The sequence below is a fragment of the Salmo trutta genome, chromosome 7 (assembly GCF_901001165.1).
Source record: "Salmo trutta chromosome 7, fSalTru1.1, whole genome shotgun sequence".
Lineage (NCBI taxonomy): Eukaryota > Metazoa > Chordata > Actinopteri > Salmoniformes > Salmonidae > Salmo > Salmo trutta.
This window is the reverse complement of record NC_042963.1, coordinates 51,250,054-51,271,814: the sequence shown is the minus strand read 5'-3', so window position 1 is coordinate 51,271,814 and position 21,761 is coordinate 51,250,054. Positions and strand designations below refer to the sequence as shown.

At 43.3% G+C, this 21,761-nt stretch overlaps 2 protein-coding genes across 5 annotated transcripts in view; one reads left to right on the top strand and one right to left on the bottom strand.

Moving 5' to 3' along the window:
* Positions 1 to 8,694: 8,694 nt before the first annotated feature.
* Positions 8,695 to 13,543, top strand: LOC115197631 (parathyroid hormone-related protein-like). 2 transcript variants are annotated; one of them, XM_029759344.1, is made up of 3 exons: positions 8,695 to 9,148; positions 10,277 to 10,406; positions 12,079 to 13,543. In XM_029759344.1, exons 2-3 carry the CDS (start codon positions 10,300 to 10,302, stop codon positions 12,524 to 12,526), a joined length of 555 nt encoding a protein of 184 aa, XP_029615204.1. In that variant the 5' UTR covers positions 8,695 to 9,148; positions 10,277 to 10,299; the 3' UTR covers positions 12,527 to 13,543. The 2 variants fall into 2 exon arrangements, with proteins under 2 accessions (XP_029615204.1, XP_029615203.1); XM_029759343.1 differs by lacking the exon at positions 8,695 to 9,148 and having other exon boundaries at positions 10,217 to 10,406.
* A 1,347-nt stretch (positions 13,544 to 14,890) lies between these two features.
* The window catches only part of LOC115197630 (cytosolic carboxypeptidase 2), a 42,354-nt gene continuing 35,483 nt past the window's right edge, over positions 14,891 to 21,761 (bottom strand). For all 3 annotated transcript variants that reach the window (XM_029759334.1, XM_029759336.1, XM_029759337.1), the window contains exon 24: positions 14,891 to 15,525. In XM_029759334.1, the coding sequence (XP_029615194.1) occupies positions 15,406 to 15,525 (120 nt within the window). In that variant the 3' untranslated portion in view covers positions 14,891 to 15,405. The remainder of the gene's footprint in view (positions 15,526 to 21,761) is intronic.

Sequence of the window (21,761 nt, the reverse complement as noted above, 5' to 3'; positions counted from 1 at the left end):
GGAGGGCCTATAGAGTCAGCTACTATCCCTAGTTGGAAGAATGGATGGATGGTGGATTGGAAGAATGAATGAATTGTGGAATGGAAGAATGGATGGATGGTGGATTGGAAGAATGGATGGATGGTGATTGGAAGAATGGATGGATGGTGATTGGAAAAATGGATGGATTACATTTACGTCATTTAGCAGACGCTCTTATCCAGAGCGACTAACAGTAGTGAATGCATACATTTCATACATTTATTTTTATTTTTTTTCTCTTCGTACTTGGCCCCCCCGTGGGAATCGAACCCACAACCCTGGTGTTGCAAACACCATGCTCTACCAACTGAGCTACGGGGAAGGTGGATGGTGGATTGGCGATTGGGTTAGGGTTACTTGCAGTGAGTGAGCAAATTGCTATAAAAAAACAACAATGCCCATGGATTTCAGTTCAACTGAGAGAGAGAGAGATTGGATTGAGAGAGAAGAAAAGGAAAGAGAACGACCAGAAGAAACACCAGTCCTTTTACTGTTCCCCATAAAGCAGCAGGGAGGGTTTAGCTCAGGAAGGCTTTCAGCTCCTGTGCTGTGCATCCTTCAGTGGCAACAGCCTGATAGCCTGCTGAGATGAGCTACGGTCTGACTAACCGACTGACTGACTGTACGGCTTCCTTCCTCTCTGTGCCATGTCCCAGTTCACTGCACAGTACAGTGTGAACCGCCACTGACTGGGTGGAGGCTACATTAAGCATTAGTCAAAACAGGCTACTTTTTAAAATGAGCTTGTCTGATGACAAGCTTGGACTCATTGAACGGCTGGCATAATTTTCCAATCCAAGCCATGTTGTTGGTGATTTTTTTTTCTCCAACAAAGTGGTTGACCTTGCAAAAATGCATGGGTGGATGGGTGTTTTTGACCGTACAGGTGCAAATGTAAATATTCTAATCTTATAACATTGATAATACTTAATACCAGCTAAATAGAGTTAATAACAAAACGTTTTAGACTACTTGTAGGAATCAGAGGAGAAAGGAGGAGTATTCTAGGCAGGAATACTTTTATCTTAACTATAGCCTATTCATTCATAACCAAATGTTTTACAGGCAAAATGTCCCATGTCAGATATTTCCAGCATAGAAAATAATGATATAATGTACCTGCCTGGGTTTCCTGGGTTCTGGACTGGTTCTGACTCTGAACAACATGCTTTTGTCCCACTAAAACCTCCTTGGATCACTGTCTCCAATAGCCTGACATTTATGACAATTTAAAATAAATTCATCTACAAGTTAGACATGAGGGATTGGCCTTCGAGGATTGACTTACATACAACTGATCATTTATACATCAAATGGCAAAGACAGAAATGGAGAAACCGCAAAACTCATTCTCAGCTACCGCAGATCAGTAGAATGAGTTACAGAGGAGTGCATGGATATGTCTCAAATGGCAACGTATTCCATACATAGTGCACTACTTTACAGAGGGCCTTGGTCAAAAGTAGTGCACTATATAGGGAATAGGGTGCCATTTGGTATGCAGCCCATGTTATGGTAACCCTGAACAGGCATTAGGTAATGTTCAGGATGTACGGTTTTCAGAGTTTCAGAGTGAGACTTGAAGAGTGACCTGTTTTTTAAATCCTGGTCTGCCAAGCCAACCCATTGTGTATTGTACCTTGTTGGAGTCTTAGGTAAAACACACACTGAAATCAATGACATTCTGTGGAAGTTATATACATCGTACCAAAAGCAATTAATTAAGATTGTCTGTCATGTGTGTGTGTGTGTGTGTGTGTGTGTGTGTGTGTGTGTGTGTGTGTGTGTGTGTGTGTGTGTGTGATCGAGAAAGACTGCAGTATTTTCAAAGTGCTACAGTATCTTGGAATATCTTCGAATGGTCTTCCTTAAAATTCTGATAAACTCTTGTCATTAAACAGCAAACATAAGGACAGAATAGTTTTTCCAATTACAGTGAGTAAAATGCATTGTTTAACAGATTGTTTTTTAAGGTGGTTTTCTTAGAAAAGGAAGAGAAAGAACAGAAATATGCCCAGGTTTTCTCATTCTACAACTCCCCATCTAGTTTAAACAAAGACAAACATTTGAAAAAGTGGTCTATCAAATACATAATGAGAAAGGTTTAGCACACTGCATAATCTACTCCCGAGTGGCACAGCGGTCTAAGGCACTGCATCTCAGTGCAAGAGGCATCACTACAGTCCCGTTCGAATCCAGGGTGTATCACATCTGGCCGTGATTGGGGAGTCCCATAGGGCGGCGCCCAATGTCGTCCGGGTTTGGCCGGTGTAGGCTGTCATTGTAAATAAGAGTTTGTTCTTAACTGAGTTGCCTAGTTCAATAAAGTTAAATGTTTTTTTTTTAAATATATACTGTACTAGTAAACAATGATGAGTATTTCCTTTCTCTGCTGAGAAAATTAAAAGTTACTAAACAATCGTATTCTCGATAATAATGACTTTGCTATTTCCCCTAAAACGCTGCCAGGGAAAGTTGAAACATGTCAAAGTAGGATTTGTATTCACATTTTGCTATCCACTTCAGATTTAATCCATACTTTAGAACATATACTATAGATTAAGTACCACAGTAAAGCTTTTGTCATACTCGTGATATATTGTCTGATATACCACGGCTGTCAGCCAATCAGCATTCAGGGCTCAAACTACCCTGGTTATAACATAGATTAAGTACCACAATGCCAATATATCTGCATAAACCTGTGGAGAAATGGTGACAACATCATTCAAAGGGTTAGGATAGAGAACAGGCTGTTAGGAGAGGCCAGGGGGAATACAGTACAGGCAATTATTTTATATTTCAACCCCAATTTTTTTTGGTGCTGTTTGGAGACTAAGATTGATGGGTGTGAATGATTTGTAGAACAACAGCAGCAAAACGATATTCTTACTGCCCATAGTGAGACGTTGTACAGTACAGCAGCATACCTCAAATGAACTAAGTGCAGTTGCCTGTAATTTACTTCTGAGAGACCACAGAGAGGGAAAGTAAAACTCTGCTAAAACCCATTTATCACCTTTAAGGTTTTCTAAACTAACAAACCAAGAATTAATATGCTTAGAAATGGCCAAGCTATCCAAGCACTGGCTAAACCATAAAGAAACCTTAATCAAACACATCATAAGCCCTTTATGTTGTTTTTCACAGTATAGGCTATGTACACAGTGGTTAGATTAAACATGGTTTAAATACGGTGAATGGTAATCTTTTGCTTTTTCATAGACAGACTGACAGTCATGTTTTACATGCAAGCCAACTGTACAGGTATGTGATAATAATAATAATAATAATAATAAGAAGAAGAAGAAGAAGAAGAAATGTGGAATATAGAACGGTTGTAATGAGCAAAGCCTGGATTTACTGAAGGATGACACAATGGGTGTTCCAAATATAGGACTGTGCAGGGGAAGTATACAAGTATAGAAATATATTCCAGATTAGAACAGGTCCTAAAATCAAAACATGAGGGAGTCTGGATTAGTGCTGAATAAAACGAGGGTGTTACTTTGGCTTCAACATGGGGTATGAGCTGTTTTGGAAGAGCACAGTCTGTAGGCCTAAGTGTGTGACGTTCAACAACTGTAGGTAGGATGAAAAACGGACAACTAGCTAATGTTGTTCTGTGTTGAGAGAGCAATTTAGCATGAATCAAAAGCAGCTTTCCTGGCTCGGATTCTGCATGCTGGTCTGAGCCTGCCAGAAAATGGGGGGATTTTATTTGCAGGTAAAAGTCAGAATTTACAGAATGGAATTAAATTAGGTATTTTTTTCCTACCGAATGTGAACGTGTTATTAGTTAGCGTTGGGGATGCAGACCAGTTGGAAACCATAGCAAGCAGATTTTGGGGACGATGAGAGGGGGGGACCTACTCCCAAACTTAAGGTACTTTACAGTACTTTACACTTAATTTATGCATTAATTGAATTTTTGCTTGTTTGCTGAATTGGTTGCTTGTAAACTGCATTAAGAACTCCACCACCCACCAGGTACATACCCTCCTGTGTTCCTTTTACTAAGGTCTGCTAAGCTACAGCACTTAGAAAAATCTGCTTTCTGACTTTTATTCATGAAGAGAGATGCATGTTATTAAATCCAGATTTTGCGCACTATCAGGTTGCACATTGACATATTTCATGCTGTGTTTTATATGGCCGACTAGTAATATACACCAAACAGAGCCTTCGGAAAGCATTCAGACCTTTTCACTTTTTCCACATTTTGTTACATTACAGCCTTATTCTAAAATTGATTCAATTAAATGTTTTCCTCATCAATCTACACACAATAAACCATAATAACAAAGCGAAAACAGGTTTTTTGAAATGTGTGCAAATTTATCAAAATAAAAAACTGAAATACCTTATTTACATAAGTATTCAGACCCTTTGCTATGAGACTAGAAATTGAGCTCAGGTGCATCCTGTTTCCATTGATCAACCTTGAAATGTTTCTACAACTGGACTGGAGTCCACCTGTGGTAAATTCAATTGATTGGACATGATTTGGAAAGGCACACACCTGTCTATATAAGGTCCCTCAGTTGACAGTGCATGCCAGAGCAAAAACCAAGCCATGAGGTCGAAGGAATTGTCCGCAGAGCTCCGAGACAGGATTGTGTCGAGGCACAGATCTGGGGAAGGGTGCCAAAACATTTCTGCAGCATTGAAGGTCCCCAAGAACACAGTGGCCTCCATCATTCTTAAATAGAAGACGTTTGGAACCACCAAGACTCTTCCTAGAGCTGGCCAAACTGAGCAATCGGGTGAGAAGGGCCTTGGTCAGGGAGGTGACCAAGAACCTGATGGTCACTCTGACAGAGTTCCAGAGTTCCTCTGTGAAGATGGGAGAACCTTCCAGAAGGACAACCATCTCTGCAGGACTCCACGAATCAGGCCTTTATGGTAGAGTGGCCAGATGGAAGTCACTCCCCAGTAAAAGGCACATGACAGCCCACTTGGAGTTTGCCAAAAGGCACCCAAATGACTCTCAGACCATCAGAAACAAGATTCTCTGATCTGATGAAACCAAGATTGAACTATTTGGCCTGAATGCCAAGCGTCATGTCTGCAGGAAACCAGGCATTACTTATCACCTGGCCAATACCCTCCCTACGGTGAAGCGTGGTAGAGGCAGCATGTCACACCCTGATCTGTTTCACCTGTTCTTGTTATTGTCTCCACCCCCTCCAGGTGTCGCTTGTTTCCCCCAGTGTATTTATCCCTGTGTTTCCTGTCTCTCTGTGCTAGTTCCTCTTGCATGTTTCCAAGTCAACCAGCGTTTTTTTCCCGTTCTCCTGCCTTTGCTATTCTCCTTTTTCTAGTCCTCCCGGTTTTGACCCTTGCCTGTTTCTGGACCCTGTACCCGCCTGCCTGACCATTCTGCCTGTCTTGACCTTGAGACTGTCTGCCACTCTGTCCCTCCTGGACTCTGATCTGGTTTTGACCTTTCGCCTGTCCATGACCATTCTCTTGCCAACTCCTTTTGGATTATTAAACATCTTAAACTCCAACCATCTGCATCCTGTGTCTGCATCTGGGTCTCGCCTTGTGTCATGATACAGCATCATGCTGTGGGGATGTTTTTCAGCATCAGGGACTGCGAGACTTGTCAAGATCGAGGGAAAGATGAATGTACAGACAGATCCTTGATGAAAACCTGCTCCACAGCACTGAAGACCTCAGACTGCGGCTAAGGTTCACCTTCCAACAGGACAATGACCCTAAGCACACAGCCAAGTCAATGCAAGAGTGGCTTCGGGACAAGTCTCTGAATGTCCTTGAGTGGAACAGCCATAGCCCGGACTTTAATCCTAGCAAATATCTCTGGAGAGACCTGAAAATAGCTATGCAGAAACGCTCCCCATCCAACCTGACAGAGCTTATTAAGAGGATCTGCAGATAAGAATGGGAGAAACTCCCCAAATACAGGTGTGCCAAGCTTGTAGCTTCATACCAAAGAAGACTCAAGGCTGTATTCGCTGTTAAAGGTGCTTCAACAAAGTACTGAGTAAAGGTTCTGAATGTAAATGTGATATGTCAGGTATTTATTTTTAATACATTTGCAAACATTTCTAAAAACCTGTCTGTAACAAAATGTGAAAAAGTGAAGGGGTCTGAATACCTTACGAATGCACTGTATATACAAAAGTATGTGGACACCCCTTCAAATTAGTGGATTTGGCTACTTCAGCAACACCCGTTGCTGCAATCTCCATAGACAAACATTGGCAGTAGAATGGCCTTACTGAAAAGCTCAGTGGCTTTCAATGTGGCACCGTCATAGGATGCCACCTTTCCAACAAGTCAGTTCGTAAAATGTTTGCCTTGCTAGAGCCGTCCCGGTCAACTGTGAAGTGGAAATGTCTAGGAGCAACAACGGCTCAGCCATGAAGTGTTAGGCCACACAAGCTCACAGAACGGGACCACAGAGTGCTTTAAAATGAAATATATATATATTTAATTAAGCAAGTCAGTTAAGAACAAATTCTTATTTACAATGACGGCCTACACCGGCCAAACCCAGACGATGCTGGGCCAATTGTGCGCCGACCTATGGGACTCCCAATCTCAGCCGGTTGTGATGCAGCCTGGAATAAAACAGGGTGTCTGTAGTGACACCTCAAGCACTGAGGTGAAGTGCCTTAGACCACTGCGCCACTCGGGAGCCCAGTGCTGAAGTCCTTTGCGTGTAAAAATTGTCTTTCCTCCGTTGCAACCCTCACTACTGAGTTCCAAACTGCCTTTGGAAGCAACGTCAGCACAAGAACTGTTCGTCTGGAGCTTCATGAAATGGGTTTCCATGGCTGAGTAGCCATGGATTACCATACGCAATGCTAAGCGTTGGCTGGAGTGGTATAAAGCTCACCGGCAGTGGAAACAGTCCAACGGACACATTTGTGTTTGGCGGATGGCAGGAGAACGCTACCTGACGGAAATGCATAGTACCAACTGTAAAGTTTGGTGGAGGCGGAATAATGGTCTGGGGCTGTTTTCCATGGTTCGGGCTAGACCCCTTAGTTCCAGTGAAGGGAAATCTTAACTCTACAGCATACAATGACATTCTAGACGATTCTGTGCTTCCAACTTTGTGGCAACAGTTTGGGGAAGGCCCTTTCCTGTATCAGCATGACAATGCCCCCGTGCACAAAGCGAGGTCCATAGAGAAATGGTTTGTCGAGATCGGTGTGGAAGAACTTGACTGGCCTGCACAGAGCCCCGACTTCAACCCCATTGGACACCTTTGGGATGAATTGGAACGCCGACTGTGAGCCAGGCCTAATCACCCAACATCAGTGTCCGACCTCACTAATGCTCTTGTAGCTGAATGGAAGCAAGTCCAACGTCTAGTGGAAAACCTTCCCAGAAGAGTGCAGGCTGTTATAGAAGCAAAAGGGGGACCAACTCCATATTAATGCCCATGATTTTGGAATGAGATGTTCGACGAGCAGGTGTCCACATACTTTTGGTCATGTAGTGTATTTGGGACTTTCTGACCTTAAATGTATACTGTTCTAAATCATCACATGATCATTCTATTTTTATCTGGTAAAATATACTATCTATTTTTAACTAAGGTCTGTATATTTAGATCAATACATTTAGATAATATAATAATATACTCATGTTTATGCAGTAATAAAAAATTTATTGATTATTACACTGTTGCAATATTTCGATGCAGCGATGCAGCGGAAGCCTTATTAAGCTTCTGATTAATGCTGTCTTTGAAAGAGACTTGTTATCCCCTATCGGCTCCATAAAAACATATTTAAATTGTAGTTCAAAACATCTCTGACAAGAGAAAACTGTATACCGTCCTACATTTTTACATGTATCCAAATCTTCAAACTCTCTGAGAATCTCTCATGGCCGTCTACTGGCTGTATTATTGACCAGGGTTGGGGTCAATTCCATTTCAATTCAGTCGTTTTAGAAAGCAAACTGAAATTCTGTGAATTGAAATGGAATTGACTCCAACCCTGTGGTCTAACTTTACTCTATTGAATAAAGACTAGATTCTTCTCTGGCCACTGTGACCATTACATGGCAGCCTGGTTGACTGAGGTGGTCAAGGTTACTGTAAGGCCTGTAGTGTGGGTTGTGTGTGGTTGGGTTTCTCTGAGGTTTCGGTCACATTCCCAGGGGACGGTGGTGAGGCCCTGAGACCTGTTTACCTTGGAGGCCAAGGGGAACTCCTGCATGGGGGCTTTTGTTGGTGGGCCGGACACTTGTCCTTGAGATGATTATGTCACTATAAACTAATGCAAAGGTGTCATCAGAATCCATAATATTTCATACTGTTTACATACTGTACCTGTTTAGATGTCAAGGGACAACGATGACAGGGCTTTGTAGTCATAATGCTGTCATATAACACAATTATATTATCGTCTGTACTATCGCCTATTCTTTGTTACAGTGTTGCTTGGGCGCCACCTTCTTGTTAGTGCTGGTCTGTGTGTGTGTCTGTGTGTGTGTCATCAGGACTGGACTGAGATGGGCAGGGGGAGGGGTGGGAGGAGGGGGGGGGGGGGGGGGTTGCAGCTTCACCCACTAACTAGGGAGGGGCTGTACTCTCACTTACTCACACATGCTAACACACATAAACATATGGTCGCTTGGAGTGGTCAGGCAAGGCAGCAGCGTGCATCACACTCTCTCACCTCCCCCTGCTCTTGCTCCAGCCATACAGACATGATGCTACAGGAGAGCACTTCACAGGACTGTTACCGGACCTATCGGCGTAACAGAAGCTGATGTGCCTCAGTCTGATGTGACTCACTTTTTTCCCTCATTTTATCGCTCCGTTTTCATTGGGATTTGAGATAAATAATTACCTAAATATACAGGAGGTATTGGGAGGTAGCTGGCTAGACCAGTCTCAACAGGGTTTCCCCATGGTACCCTCTCGCTGAAGGTCTTACTCTGAACCATATAGAATTGGGCAGAATAAATACGAGTTTCTAATTTTTTGTGAAGATATCTCTATTTTGGATCTTAGAACGTTTGGAAAGAAATCTCTATTTGGGATCTTTGGAAAGTTTGCAAAGATATCTATTTTTGAGGAATTTGCAGACTGGAGAAAACCTTTTTGTGGATAACTTGCTTTGCAAATCTACTCCATGTGAGTATTTTTCATTTGGTTTATTTGATGTTTATTTGGAAGTACCAGAAAAGCCTCTCTCTGCTTTGATAAATTCTTTACTAGGTATATCAGTACTATTCTAGGTATTTCAGTATTAGTCTAGGTATTTCAGTACTATTCTAGGTATTTCAGTATTAGTCTAGGTATTTCAGTATTAGTCTAGGTATATCAGTACTATTCTAGGTATTTCAGTATTAGTCTAGGTATATCAGTATTAGTCTAGGTATATCAGTACTATTGTAGGTATATCAGTACTATTCTAGGTATTTCAGTATTATTCTAGGTATTTCAGTATTAGTCTAGGTATATCAGTACTATTCTAGGTATATCAGTACTATTCTGGGTATATCAGTACTATTCTAGGTATTTCAGTATTAGTCTAGGTATTTCAGTACTATTCTAGGTATTTCAGTATTAGTCTAGGTATATCAGTACTATTCTAGGTATTTCAGTATTAGTCTAGGTATTTCAGTATTAGTCTAGGTATATCAGTACTATTGTAGGTATATCAGTACTATTCTAGGTATTTCAGTATTATTCTAGGTATTTCAGTATTAGTCTAGGTATATCAGTACTATTCTAGGTATATCAGTACTATTCTGGGTATTTCCGTATTATTCTAGGTATTTCAGTATTAGTCTAGGTATTTCAGTATTATTCTAGGTATTTCAGTATTACCAGGTGGTCTTGTTTAGTAGACAGAATTGATGTCGGGCACGGGAATCAAAGGTGGCTCAGAAAGTTGTTGAGTTGGTCAGCAACTAGATTCATGCTGCCAAGTAAAAACCACCTGATAAGTAGCAGTAAGGTAAGATGTAAACTTCTGAGGGGGTTTTCTGTACCACTTACAGTACTGCACAAAATATCATTTCTCAACACATATCATACTCAACAAATGAAATGGGCATTAAGTGTTCCATTTAAATGTTTTTATTGTTGTTTTCAATTCATGTTTGCAGGGGGCCATTTCAAATAAATGATTGGTATTACATATTTTACAACACCTTAATAAACCATGCTATTTACATAGTTGATACTGTACATACTTTAGTTCCTGGTGAATAGCGATACAATGAAGGATGGAACATTGTCTGTTGCGTGTTCTAGAGTTCCAGACTTCCAATTCCAGAATGCTGTGTTCCAGAGGCATGCTCCAGCAGTGGAGTCTAGCTGTGTTCCTGCTGTACTCCTCTGTCCCTCTCTACGGGAGACCCATCGATGCTCTCACTAACAGAATGTAAGTCTCTGTTGATCAGTAGTTTACAAACTGTAGATTATTTCCGTTTCACTGTCTATTAATTATCATATTACCTCCTTTTCGAATATGAAATGGTACAAGAAGAGGTAGATCAATAAATGACATCTTTTAAACAAATCACTGGAATCGCATCTAAGTTTGATCAAACAGAGGACTGCTTTACTCCATTTATTGTTTGTTGATTTGAGATAAGAGGTCTAGATATGCAGACAAGAATATGTATGTTACAGAAGAACATCAAATGACATACTACATATAAGTGGTACAACTTGAAAATAAATGGAACATGCAAATATATTTTTATTCAATACATTATATTATATATTTTATGGAATATATTTTATGGAATATAATATGTTTATGGAATATATGAAATTATTGGTCAACTGTCTGTATATTAGACCTGCATGTACCGTATTTGAGTTGTCTCATGTAAAAACAAACGTTTTCATGAATTCACGCCTACATGAATCCTAACTCCCTGTGTTAAAGTTTGGATTGACATTGTTGGTGAGGGTGACATGTTTTGTGGTTAACAGGATCCGCCCCTTTTCTTCAATTTTCGCCTAAAATGACATCCCCAAATCTAACTAACTGTCTGTAGCTCAGGACCTGAAGCAAGGATATGCATATTCTTGGTACCATTTGAAAGGAAACACTTTGAAGTTTGTGGAAATGTGAAAGGAATGTAGGACAATACAACACAATAGATCTGGTAAAAGATAATGCCATGAAAAAACCAACCGTTCTTTTGTATTTTTTTTTGTACCATCATCTTTGAAATGCAAGAGAAAGGCCATAATGTATTATTCCAGCCCAGGAGCAATTTTGATTTTGGCCACTAAATGGCAGTAGTATATGTGCAAAGTTTTAGACTGATCCAATGAACCATTGCATTTCTGTTCAAAATGTTGTATCAAGACTGCCCAAATGTGCCTAATTTGTTTATTAATAACTTTTCATGTTCAAAATTGTGCAATCTCCTCAAACATTAGCATGGTATTCTTTCACTGTAATAGCTACTGTAAATTGGACAGTGCAGTTAGATTAACAACAATTACATTTTTCTGCAAATATCAGATATGTCTATGTCCTGGGAAATGTTCTTGTTACTTACAACCTCATGCTAATCGCATTAGCCTACATTAGCGCAACCATCCCGTGGACATTCACCGATCCCGAAGAAGTTTTAAATATATGCCTCATAGCATGGTCTTTTCTTACGTTATAGTGTTCACATAGAACAGCTCCCAGCTTCCACTGTACATGTCTTGTTTATGCTGCCACCTATTGAGGTCTACTGGAACATGACCTTGACTGTCATTCAACAATCAACACCTCACAAGTAGGTTGTTTAGAGTTACTATACTGTACAGTATGTAGGTACCACTGTACACAAGACAGCTGTAAGAGAAAGGGATAGGTTGATAGGTAAGGATGTAAATACTATCTCTGCAAAGAGTCAGTCTCCTACTGAGACTCAATTAGTAAGCTATTGTCAGCTCACTATGGAGCTCCTGAAGGGGTATTGCAAAGAGACCAATTCCATTTAATTGACTTAATTGAAATGGAACTGTTTTCCATTGCCATCTACTCTTAAAAAAGAGAGTGAGTCCAGTTGAAACAATCTCCTTCTCCCCTCTCCATTCAGGAGGAGGTCAGTGAGCCACGCCCAGCTGATGCACGATAAGGGCCGTTCCCTGCATGAGTTCAAGAGACGCCACTGGATCCAGGAACTACTAGACCAAGTCCACACGTCCGACAGCGAGCGAGCCCCGGCTCCCCAGAGCAGGACCAACGAGTGTCACAGCACCTTCAGCGGAAGTGCTCTGTCCCCCCCCAAACCCTCTGGAGGGACCAAGAACCTCCCCCTCAGCTTCCGGCTGGGAGGGGAGGGGAGCAACCTCCCCCAGGAGACTAACAAATCTGTGGCCTACAAACACCAACCTCTGAAGGTGGTCACCAAGAGGAAAAAGAAGGTGAAGGGCGAGAGAGGGAGACGGAAGGAGAGCGAGAAGAGGAGGCGGAGGGCTCGCTCTGTAGTCACAAGTCTTACGACACAAAGAGAGGAGTTACAGAGGACACAAGACACTGGGTGACAAACGTACTTCATGATGTAGCCTTTGGGGGTGGAGCTGCACTAAGAACTCTGACTGACAAAGATTCCAGCATCACTGACTGGGACTCAGCCTAATGTCTCAAAGACTCGGTTGAAACAACTGGTCTCTCCATACCATGGCCATTGGCTTGTATTGTTTTAATCTGATGCTTTTTCCTTGTGCCTTGATATACAGTAATATGTTGCTACTTTTATTATAACACATAACTTCTGTATGCATATTTATTAGGTAAATAATATGAAGATCATCAGCAATGTTAAATGAATCTTTAACTCATCCCTAGTTAGATAACAATGTAAGATATGTGCCCTTCAGGAGCAATTTACTGTATGTCCCTAATACCCTTTAAATCAACTTCAATCACATGTCCATGTGTAAAGTAGAACATAGGGCAAAACAGTAAATGTTACGCAGTAAAATATTTATTGTCTGTACATATTTAAATTCACAAAATGAGGGAGGATCATTCTTTTTGTTTTACTGCTCGGTAGCTTTTTAGATAGTCGATATTGTGAATCCATCATTTGTTATCTGTAGTTAGTATTATTAGATCCATAATTTATTTCATTTGAACTGTGTATTTATTTTGGGAATGTTTTACCGTGCTGCTGATTGTTTCATATTTTATAATAACATAAAATGCACTTTAGATATGATGATGATATCCATATGTTTTGTTAAGTTACATTATTATAAGTGTTCTCATTTGTGGTTGATTTTAATTAAGAAAGAAAATGTTCCTTTGTTGATAAACCCCTTATTTTGTATCTTCTTCTTGGTTTCTAATATTATCATCTCATTGACCAATAAGTTATTGGATCGTCCATCAAATTCTCTCTAGTTTTAAAGTAATTAAAAAAAAGCCAGAATTGAAACTGTTGGTATGATTACAGCCTTGTTAAGATTCATGTCATGTTTAGCATTTGGACTGAGAGCACAATCATTAAAAAAATAATAATAATAATCAAACCAAAGATTAAAATCTTCATGAAAACATTGTGTTCTCTCTTTATGTGATGTACTACAATCAAATACTCTATCTTATTATTCTCTCTCATTGAACGTGGAGTTATCAAAGATAAATGAATCTATGTATTTGTTGACTGTTCACTGAGAACAAGGTACCTTACAAGGTTGTTCATGTCACACTAGAGAACCATATGATGTATTTTAACAGCCTCTTTCTGACTAAATGGACTGTATATTATGGGCTTGCATCCCAAATGGCATCCTATTCCTTGTATAGTGCTGGGCCCAGGCCAAAGGTAGTGCACTGTATAGGAAGTAGGGGGCCATTTGGGACACAGTATGGATCTGCTGGTAATGGAGGAGAGGAGAGAGAGTACCAGGCAGCAGAGTTAGTAGACTAGCTACATCCTGTCCTAAGAGCCTTGGGCTCAGGCCATTAGCGAGACAGTCATAAACATAGTAGAATGTCCTGATAAAAGACTCCGTCAGAAGACTGGAGCTCCACAGCTATGAAGAAATCAATGTAAGAATGGACAGTGGCATTAATAACTCACTCACTGAGAGGGAGAGAGAAGGGAGGAGGGAGAGAGGAGGGAGAGAGGAGGGAGGAGGAAGAGAGGAGGGAGAGAGGGAGGGAGGAGGAAGAGAAGAGGGAGAGAAGGAGGGAGTGAGGGAGGGAGGAGGAACAGAGGGAGGGAGAGAAGAGGGAGAGAAGGAGGGAGAGAGGAGGGAGGAGGAAGAGAGGGAGAGAGGGAGGGAGGAGGAAGAGAGGGAGGGAGAGAAGAGGGAGAGAAGGAGGGAGAGAGGAGGGAGGAGGAAGAGAGGGAGAGAGGAGGGAGAGAGGGAGGGAGGAGGAAGAGAAGAGGGAGAGAAGGAGGGAGGAGGAAGAGAGGGAGGGTGAGAAGAGGGAGAGAAGGAGGGAGAGAGGAGGGAGGAGGAAGAGAGGGAGAGAGGAGGGAGAGAGGGAGGGAAGAGGAAGAGAGGGAGGGAGAGAAGGAGGGAGTGAGAGAGGGAGAGAGAGAACACACAACAGAACAGACAACAGAACAGGAAGGATCCTTGTTCTATGAAAGGTCGGAGAAGGTCTGTGATACTGTAGGTGTTTTCCTTCTTGTTATAAGATCTCTCAATTTATCACTGCCATTCAGCCACTATAATAGCCTACAGTAATTGCCATAGAAACTGGCAATGTCCCAAAAAAATCTGAAAATATACATTCATACAGTCGTAAACCTCTGTGGAATTCAAAACACTGAAGTGTGCGTCTGTATCTTTAAACTCAGTCGACCAGAATCAGTTTGACCTGTGAGTGATGTTCACCTTTCTTTGCTCCGTAGTCCGCAATCAAAGTTTAATACAGAGAGTCAAGGATCAAATCAAATCACATTTTTATTCTCACACGCAATACAGTTTTCTTAAACAATTTTCATCATCATGGGGGCCTTCTAAATGAAATTCACGGATTGGCTGCAGAATTCACCCATGTCGGAGAACTGCAATTTATCTTGGTACACATGAACTTCACTCAATAAACTAACAGTGTGGTGAGTACACCACAAGAGCAGAACAGAGTCATCCAAACTATTATTTCAGAAACAGAACATGTCAATGTAGTTTTAAATACTATAATAATAGTGATTTAGTCCGTTTCTTTCCAGTAATTGTGGTTATAAAACCTAAATCAAGCTAATTATATTCCAAGTATATAAAGTGTATTTCGTCTTCACCAAAAAAGAGGCCTGTTTTTGCAGGGCGAAATGGAATGATCCCAAACATGAACTAAGCCTTCCCTGTATCTCACAACAGGCTGTCCCCAACATGCCCTGTATCTCACAACAGGCTGTCCCCAACACGTCCTCCCTGATCTTCTCCCGTAGCTGCGTCGGTTTCTATGCCAACCTGATGGTGTTCTCTCTTTTCGCCAAGTAAAACATCCCGAGGAAGAACCGGCTGGAGATCGTGCTGCTCAGCATGGCCTTGGCAGACTTCCTCAGCATGCTGCTCATCCCCTTCACAATGCACTCAGGTAGGTTATTTATCCCATATTTTACCAGGTAACATGACTGAGAAGAACTTGTCATTTACAGAAACGACCTGGGGAACAGTTAAAGGGGAGGGGGGGTGAATGAGCCAATTGGAAGCTGGGGATGATTAGATGGCCATGATGGACAAATTGGGAATTTAGTCTTTGGACACTGTGTTAACTAACCTCCAAACGAGCTTCAATGCCATACAACACTCCTTCTGTGGCCTCCAACTGCTCTTAAACGCTAGCAAAACCAAATGCATACTTTTCAACCGTTCGCTGCCCGCTCCTGCCCGCCCGACTAGCATCACTACTCTGGACGGTTCTGACCTAGAATACGTGGACAACTACAAATACCTAGGTGTCTGGCTAGACTGTAAACGCTCCTTTCAGACTCATATCAAACATCTCCAATCCAAAATCAAATCTAGAATCGACTTTCTATTTCGCAACAAAGCCTCCTTCACTCACGCCGCCAAACTTACCCTAGTAAAACTAGTAAACTGGATGCAGTCTATCACAGTGCCATCCGTTTTGTTACCAAAGCACCTTATACCACCCACCACTGAGACCTGTATGCTCTAGTCGGCTGGCCCTCGCTACATATTCGTCACCAGACCAACTGGCTCCAGGTCATCTATAAGTCTATGCTAGATAAAGCTTCGCCTTATCTCAGCTCACTGGTCACCCGTAGCACGCGCTCCAACAGGTATATCTCACTGGTCATCCCCAAAGCCAACACCCCCTTTGGCTGCCTTTCTTTCCAGTTCTCTGCTGCCAGTGACTGGAACGAATTGCAAAAATCGCTGAAGTTTGAGACTTACATTTCCATCCCTAACTTTAAACATCAGCTATCTGAGCAGCTAACCGATCGCTGCAGCTGTACATAGTCCATCTGTAAATAGCCCACCCAATCTACCTTCCTCATCCCCATATTGTTTTTATTTACTTTGCTGCTCTTTTGCACACCAGTATCACTACTTACACACCATCATCTGCTCATCATCATCTGCTCATCTGCTAAATTGTAATTACTTTGTTACTATGGCCTATTTATTGCCATACCTCCTCATGCCATTTGCACACACTGTATATAGACTTTTTTTCCTATTGTGTTATTGACTGTACGCTTGTTTATTCCATGTGTAACTCTGTGTTGTTGTTTCCTTCGCACTGCTTTGCTTTATCTTGGCCAGGTCACAGTTGTAAATTACAACTTGTTCTCAACTAGCCTACCTGGTTAAATAAAGGTGAAATAAAATTAAAAATCAAAAAGTCAGGACACCAGGATTAACACCCCTACTCTTACAGTGAGTGCCATGGGATCTTCAGTGACCACAGAGAGTCAGGACACCCATTTAACATCTCATCCGAAAAGACAGCACCCTACAAAGGGCAATGCCCCAATCACTGCCATGGGATATTTTTTTTTAGACAAGAGGAAAGAGTGCCTCCTACTGGCCCTCCAACACCACTTCCAGCAGCATCTGGTCTCCCATCCAGGACCAACCCTGCGTAGCTTCAGAGGAAAGCCAGAAGTGGGATGCAGGGTGGTATGCTTCTGGCTGTTAGAGGTCAGAGAGCATGGCTCTGGCAGACCTCCTCACCTTGCTGCTCATCCCCTTCACCCTGCAGTCAGGTAGGTTGCCGGTTTGAATCCCAGGTCTGACTGGAAAATTTTGGTGGGCCAACAACCTCAGGGTTGCCAGTTTGAATCCAGGAAAGAATAAACATAAAAAACTGTGGAGGTGGGGGATGTGAGCCAGTTACTATACTGGAGGGTTGAGATGGGGATGTGAGCCAGTTACTATACTGGAGGGTTGAGATGGGGATGTGAACCAGTTACTATACTGGAGGGTTGGGATGTGAGCCAGTTACTATACTGGAGGGTTGAGATGGGGATGTGAGCCAGTTACTATACTAGAGGGTTGAGATGGGGATGTGAGCCAGTTACTATACTGGAGGGTTGAGATGGGGATGTGAACCAGTTACTATACTGGAGGGTTGAGATGGGGATGTGAGCCAGTTACTATACTGGAGGGTTGAGATGTGAGCCAGTTACTATACTGGAGGGTTGAGATGGGGATGTGAACCAGTTACTATACTGGAGGGTTGGGATGTGGGCCAGTTACTATACTGGAGGATTGAGATGGGGATGTATGCCAGTTACTATACTGGAGGGTTGGGATGTGAACCAGTTACTATACTGGAGGATTGAGATGGGGATGTTAGCCATTTACTATACTGGAGGGTTGAGATGGGGATGTGAACCAGTTACTATACTGGAGGGTTGGGATGTGGGCCAGTTACTATACTGGAGGGTTGAGATGGGGATGTGAGCCAGTAACTATACTGGAGGGTTGGGATGTGAGCCAGTTACTATACTGGAGGGTTGGGATGGTAATGGGGATGTGGGCCAGTTACTATACTGGAGGGTTGGGATGGGGATGTGAACCAGTTACTATACTGGAGGGTTGGGATGTGGGTCAGTTACTATACTGGAGGATTGAGATGGGGATGTTAGCCAGTTACTATACTGGAGGGTTGAGATGGGGATGTGAGACAGTTACTATACTGGAGGGTTGGGATGTGAGCCAGTTACTTTACTGGAGGGTTGGGATGTGAGCCAGTTACTATACTGGAGGGTTGGGATGTGAGCCAGTTACTATACTGGAGGGTTGGGATGTGGGCCAGTTACTATACTGGAGGGTTGAGATGTGAGCCAGTTACTATACTGGAGGGTTGGGATGGGGATGTGGGCCAGTTACTATACTGGAGGATTGAGATGGGGATGTTAGCCAGTTACTATACTGGAGGGTTGAGATGGGGATGTGAGCCAGTTACTATACTGGAGGGTTGGGATGTGAGCCAGTTACTATACTGGAGGGTTGGGATGTGAGCCAGTTACTATACTGGAGGGTTGGGATGTGGGCCAGTTACTATACTGGAGGGTTGGGATGTGAGCCAGTTACTATACTGGAGGGTTGAGATGGGGATGTGTACCAGTTACTATACTGGATGGTTGGGATGGGGATGTGGGCCAGTTACTATACTGGAGGGTTGAGATGGGGATGTGAACCAGTTACTATACTGGAGGGTTGAGATGGGGATGTGGGCCAGTTACTATACTGGAGGGTTGGGATGGGGATGTGAACCAGTTACTATACTGGAGGGTTGAGATGGGGATGTTAGCCAGTTACTATACTGGAGGGTTGGGATGGGGATGTGGACAAGTTACTATACTGGAGGGTTGGGATGTGAGCCAGTTACTATACTGGAGGGTTGGGATGTGGGCCAGTTACTATACTGGAGGGTTGAGATGGGGATGTGAGCCAGTTACTATACTGGAGGGTTGGGATGTGAGCCAGTTACTATACTGGAGGGTTGAGATGGGGATGTGAACCAGTTACTATACTGGAGGGTTGGGATGTGAGCCAGTTACTATACTGGAGGGTTGGGATGTGAGCCAGTTACTATACTGGAGGATTGAGATGTTTGCCAGTTACTATACTGGAGGGTTGAGATGGGGAATTGAGACAGTTACTATACTGGAGGGTTGAGATGGGGATGTGAGCCAGTTACTATACTGTAAGGTTGAGATGGGGATGTGGGCCAGTTACTATACTGGAGGGTTGGGATGTGAGCCAGTTACTATACTGGAGGGTTGAGATGGGGATGTGAACCAGTTACTATACTGGAGGGTTGAGATGGGGATGTGACCAGTTACTATACTGGAGGGTTGGGATGGGGATGTGAGCCAGTTACTATACTGGAGGGTTGGGATGTTAGCCAGTTACTATACTAGAGGGTTGAGATGGGGATGTGAGCCAGTTACTATACTGGAGGGTTGAGATGTGAGCCAGTTACTATACTGGAGGGTTGAGATGGGGATGTGAACCAGTTACTATACTGGAGGGTTGGGATGTGGGCCAGTTACTATACTGGAGGGTTGAGATGGGGATGTGAGCCAGTTACTATACTGGAGGGTTGGGATGTGAACCAGTTACTATACTGGAGGATTGAGATGGGGATGTTAGCCATTTACTATACTGGAGGGTTGAGATGGGGATGTGAACCAGTTACTATACTGGAGGGTTGGGATGTGGGCCAGTTACTATACTGGAGGGTTGAGATGGGGATGTGAGCCAGTTACTATACTGGAGGGTTGGGATGTGAACCAGTTACTATACTGGAGGATTGAGATGGGGATGTTAGCCATTTACTATACTGGAGGGTTGAGATGGGGATGTGAGCCAGTTACTATACTGGAGGGTTGAGATGGGGATGTGAACCAGTTACATTACTGGAGGGTTGGGATGGGGATGTGAACCAGTTACTATACTGGAGGGTTGAGATGGGGATGTGAACCAGTTACTATACTGGAGGGTTGAGATGGGGATGTGAACCAGTTACTATACTGGAGGGTTGGGATGTGGGTCAGTTACTATACTGGAGGATTGAGATGGGGATGTTAGCCAGTTACTATACTGGAGGGTTGAGATGGGGATGTGAGCCAGTTACTATACTGGAGGGTTGGGAGGTGAGCCAGTTACTATACTGGAGGGTTGGGATGTGAGCCAGTTACTATACTGGAGGGTTGGGATGTGAGCCAGTTACTATACTGGAGGGTTGGGATGTGGGCCAGTTACTATACTGGAGGGTTGGGATGTGAGCCAGTTACTATACTGGAGGGTTGGGATGGGGATGTGGGCCAGTTACTATACTGGAGGATTGAGATGGGGATGTTAGCCAGTTACTATACTAGAGGGTTGAGATGGGGATGTGAGCCAGTTACTATACTGGAGGGTTGGGATGTGAGCCAGATACTATACTGGAGGGTTAGGATGTAAGCCAGTTACTATACTGCAGGGTTGGGATGTGAGCCAGTTACTATACTGGAGAGTTGGGATGTGGGCCAGTTACTATACTGGAGGGCTGGGATGTGAGCCAGTTACTATACTGGAGGGTTGAGATGGGGATGTGTACCAGTTACTATACTGGAGGGTTGGGATGGGGATGTGGGCCAGTTACTATACTGGAGGGTTGAGATGGGGATGTGGGCCAGTTACTATACTGGAGGGTTGAGATGGGGATGTGAGCCAGTTACTATACTGGAGGGTTGGGATGTGAACCAGTTACTATACTGGAGGGTTGAGATGGGGATGTGGGCCAGTTACTATACTGGAGGGTTGGGATGGGGATGTGAACCAGTTACTATACTGGAGGGTTGGGATGGGGATGTGTACCAGTTACTATACTGGAGGGTTGGGATGTGAGCCAGTTACTATACTGGAGGGTTGAGATGGGGATGTGAACCAGTTACTATACTGGAGGGTTGAGATGGGGATGTGAACCAGTTACTATACTAGGGGGTTGGGATGTGGGTCAGTTACTATACTGGAGGATTGAGATGGGGATGTTAGCCAGTTACTATACTGGAGGGTTGAGATGGGGATGTGAACCAGTTACTATACTGGAGGGTTGGGATGTGAGCCAGTTACTTTACTGGAGGGTTGGGATGTGAGCCAGTTACTATACTGGAGGGTTGGGATGTGAGCCAGTTACTATACTGGAGGGTTGGGATGTGGGCCAGTTACTATACTGGAGGGTTGGGATGTGAGCCAGTTACTATACTGGAGGGTTGGGATGGGGATGTGGGCCAGTTACTATACTGGAGGATTGAGATGGGGATGTTAGCCAGTTACTATACTGGAGGGTTGAGATGGGGATGTGAGCCAGTTACTATACTGGAGGGTTGGGATGTGAGCCAGTTACTATACTGGAGGGTTGGGATGTGAACCAGTTACTATACTGGAGGGTTGGGATGTGAGCCAGTTACTATACTGGAGGGTTGGGATGTGGGCCAGTTACTATACTGGAGGGTTGAGATGGGGATGTGTACCAGTTACTATACTGGAGGGTTGGGATGGGGATGTGGGCCAGTTACTATACTGGAGGGTTGAGATGGGGATGTGGGCCAGTTACTATACTGGAGGGTTGAGATGGGGATGTGAGCCAGTTACTATACTGGAGGGTTGGGATGTGAACCAGTTACTATACTGGAGGGTTGAGATGGGGATGTGGGCCAGTTACTATACTGGAGGGTTGGGATGGGGATGTGAACCAGTTACTATACTGGAGGGTTGAGATGGGGATGTTAGCCAGTTACTATACTGGAGGGTTGGGATGGGGATGTGGGCCAGTTACTATACTGGAGGG

Coding starts and splice junctions, on each gene's coding strand:
- LOC115197631 (XM_029759343.1), top strand. CDS start 10,249: ATGGAACATTGTCTGTTGCGTGTTCTAGAGTTCCAGACTTCCAATTCC. Junction 10,407..12,078: donor GATGCTCTCACTAACAGAAT/GTAAGTCTCTGT, acceptor CTCTCCATTCAG/GAGGAGGTCAGTGAGCCACG.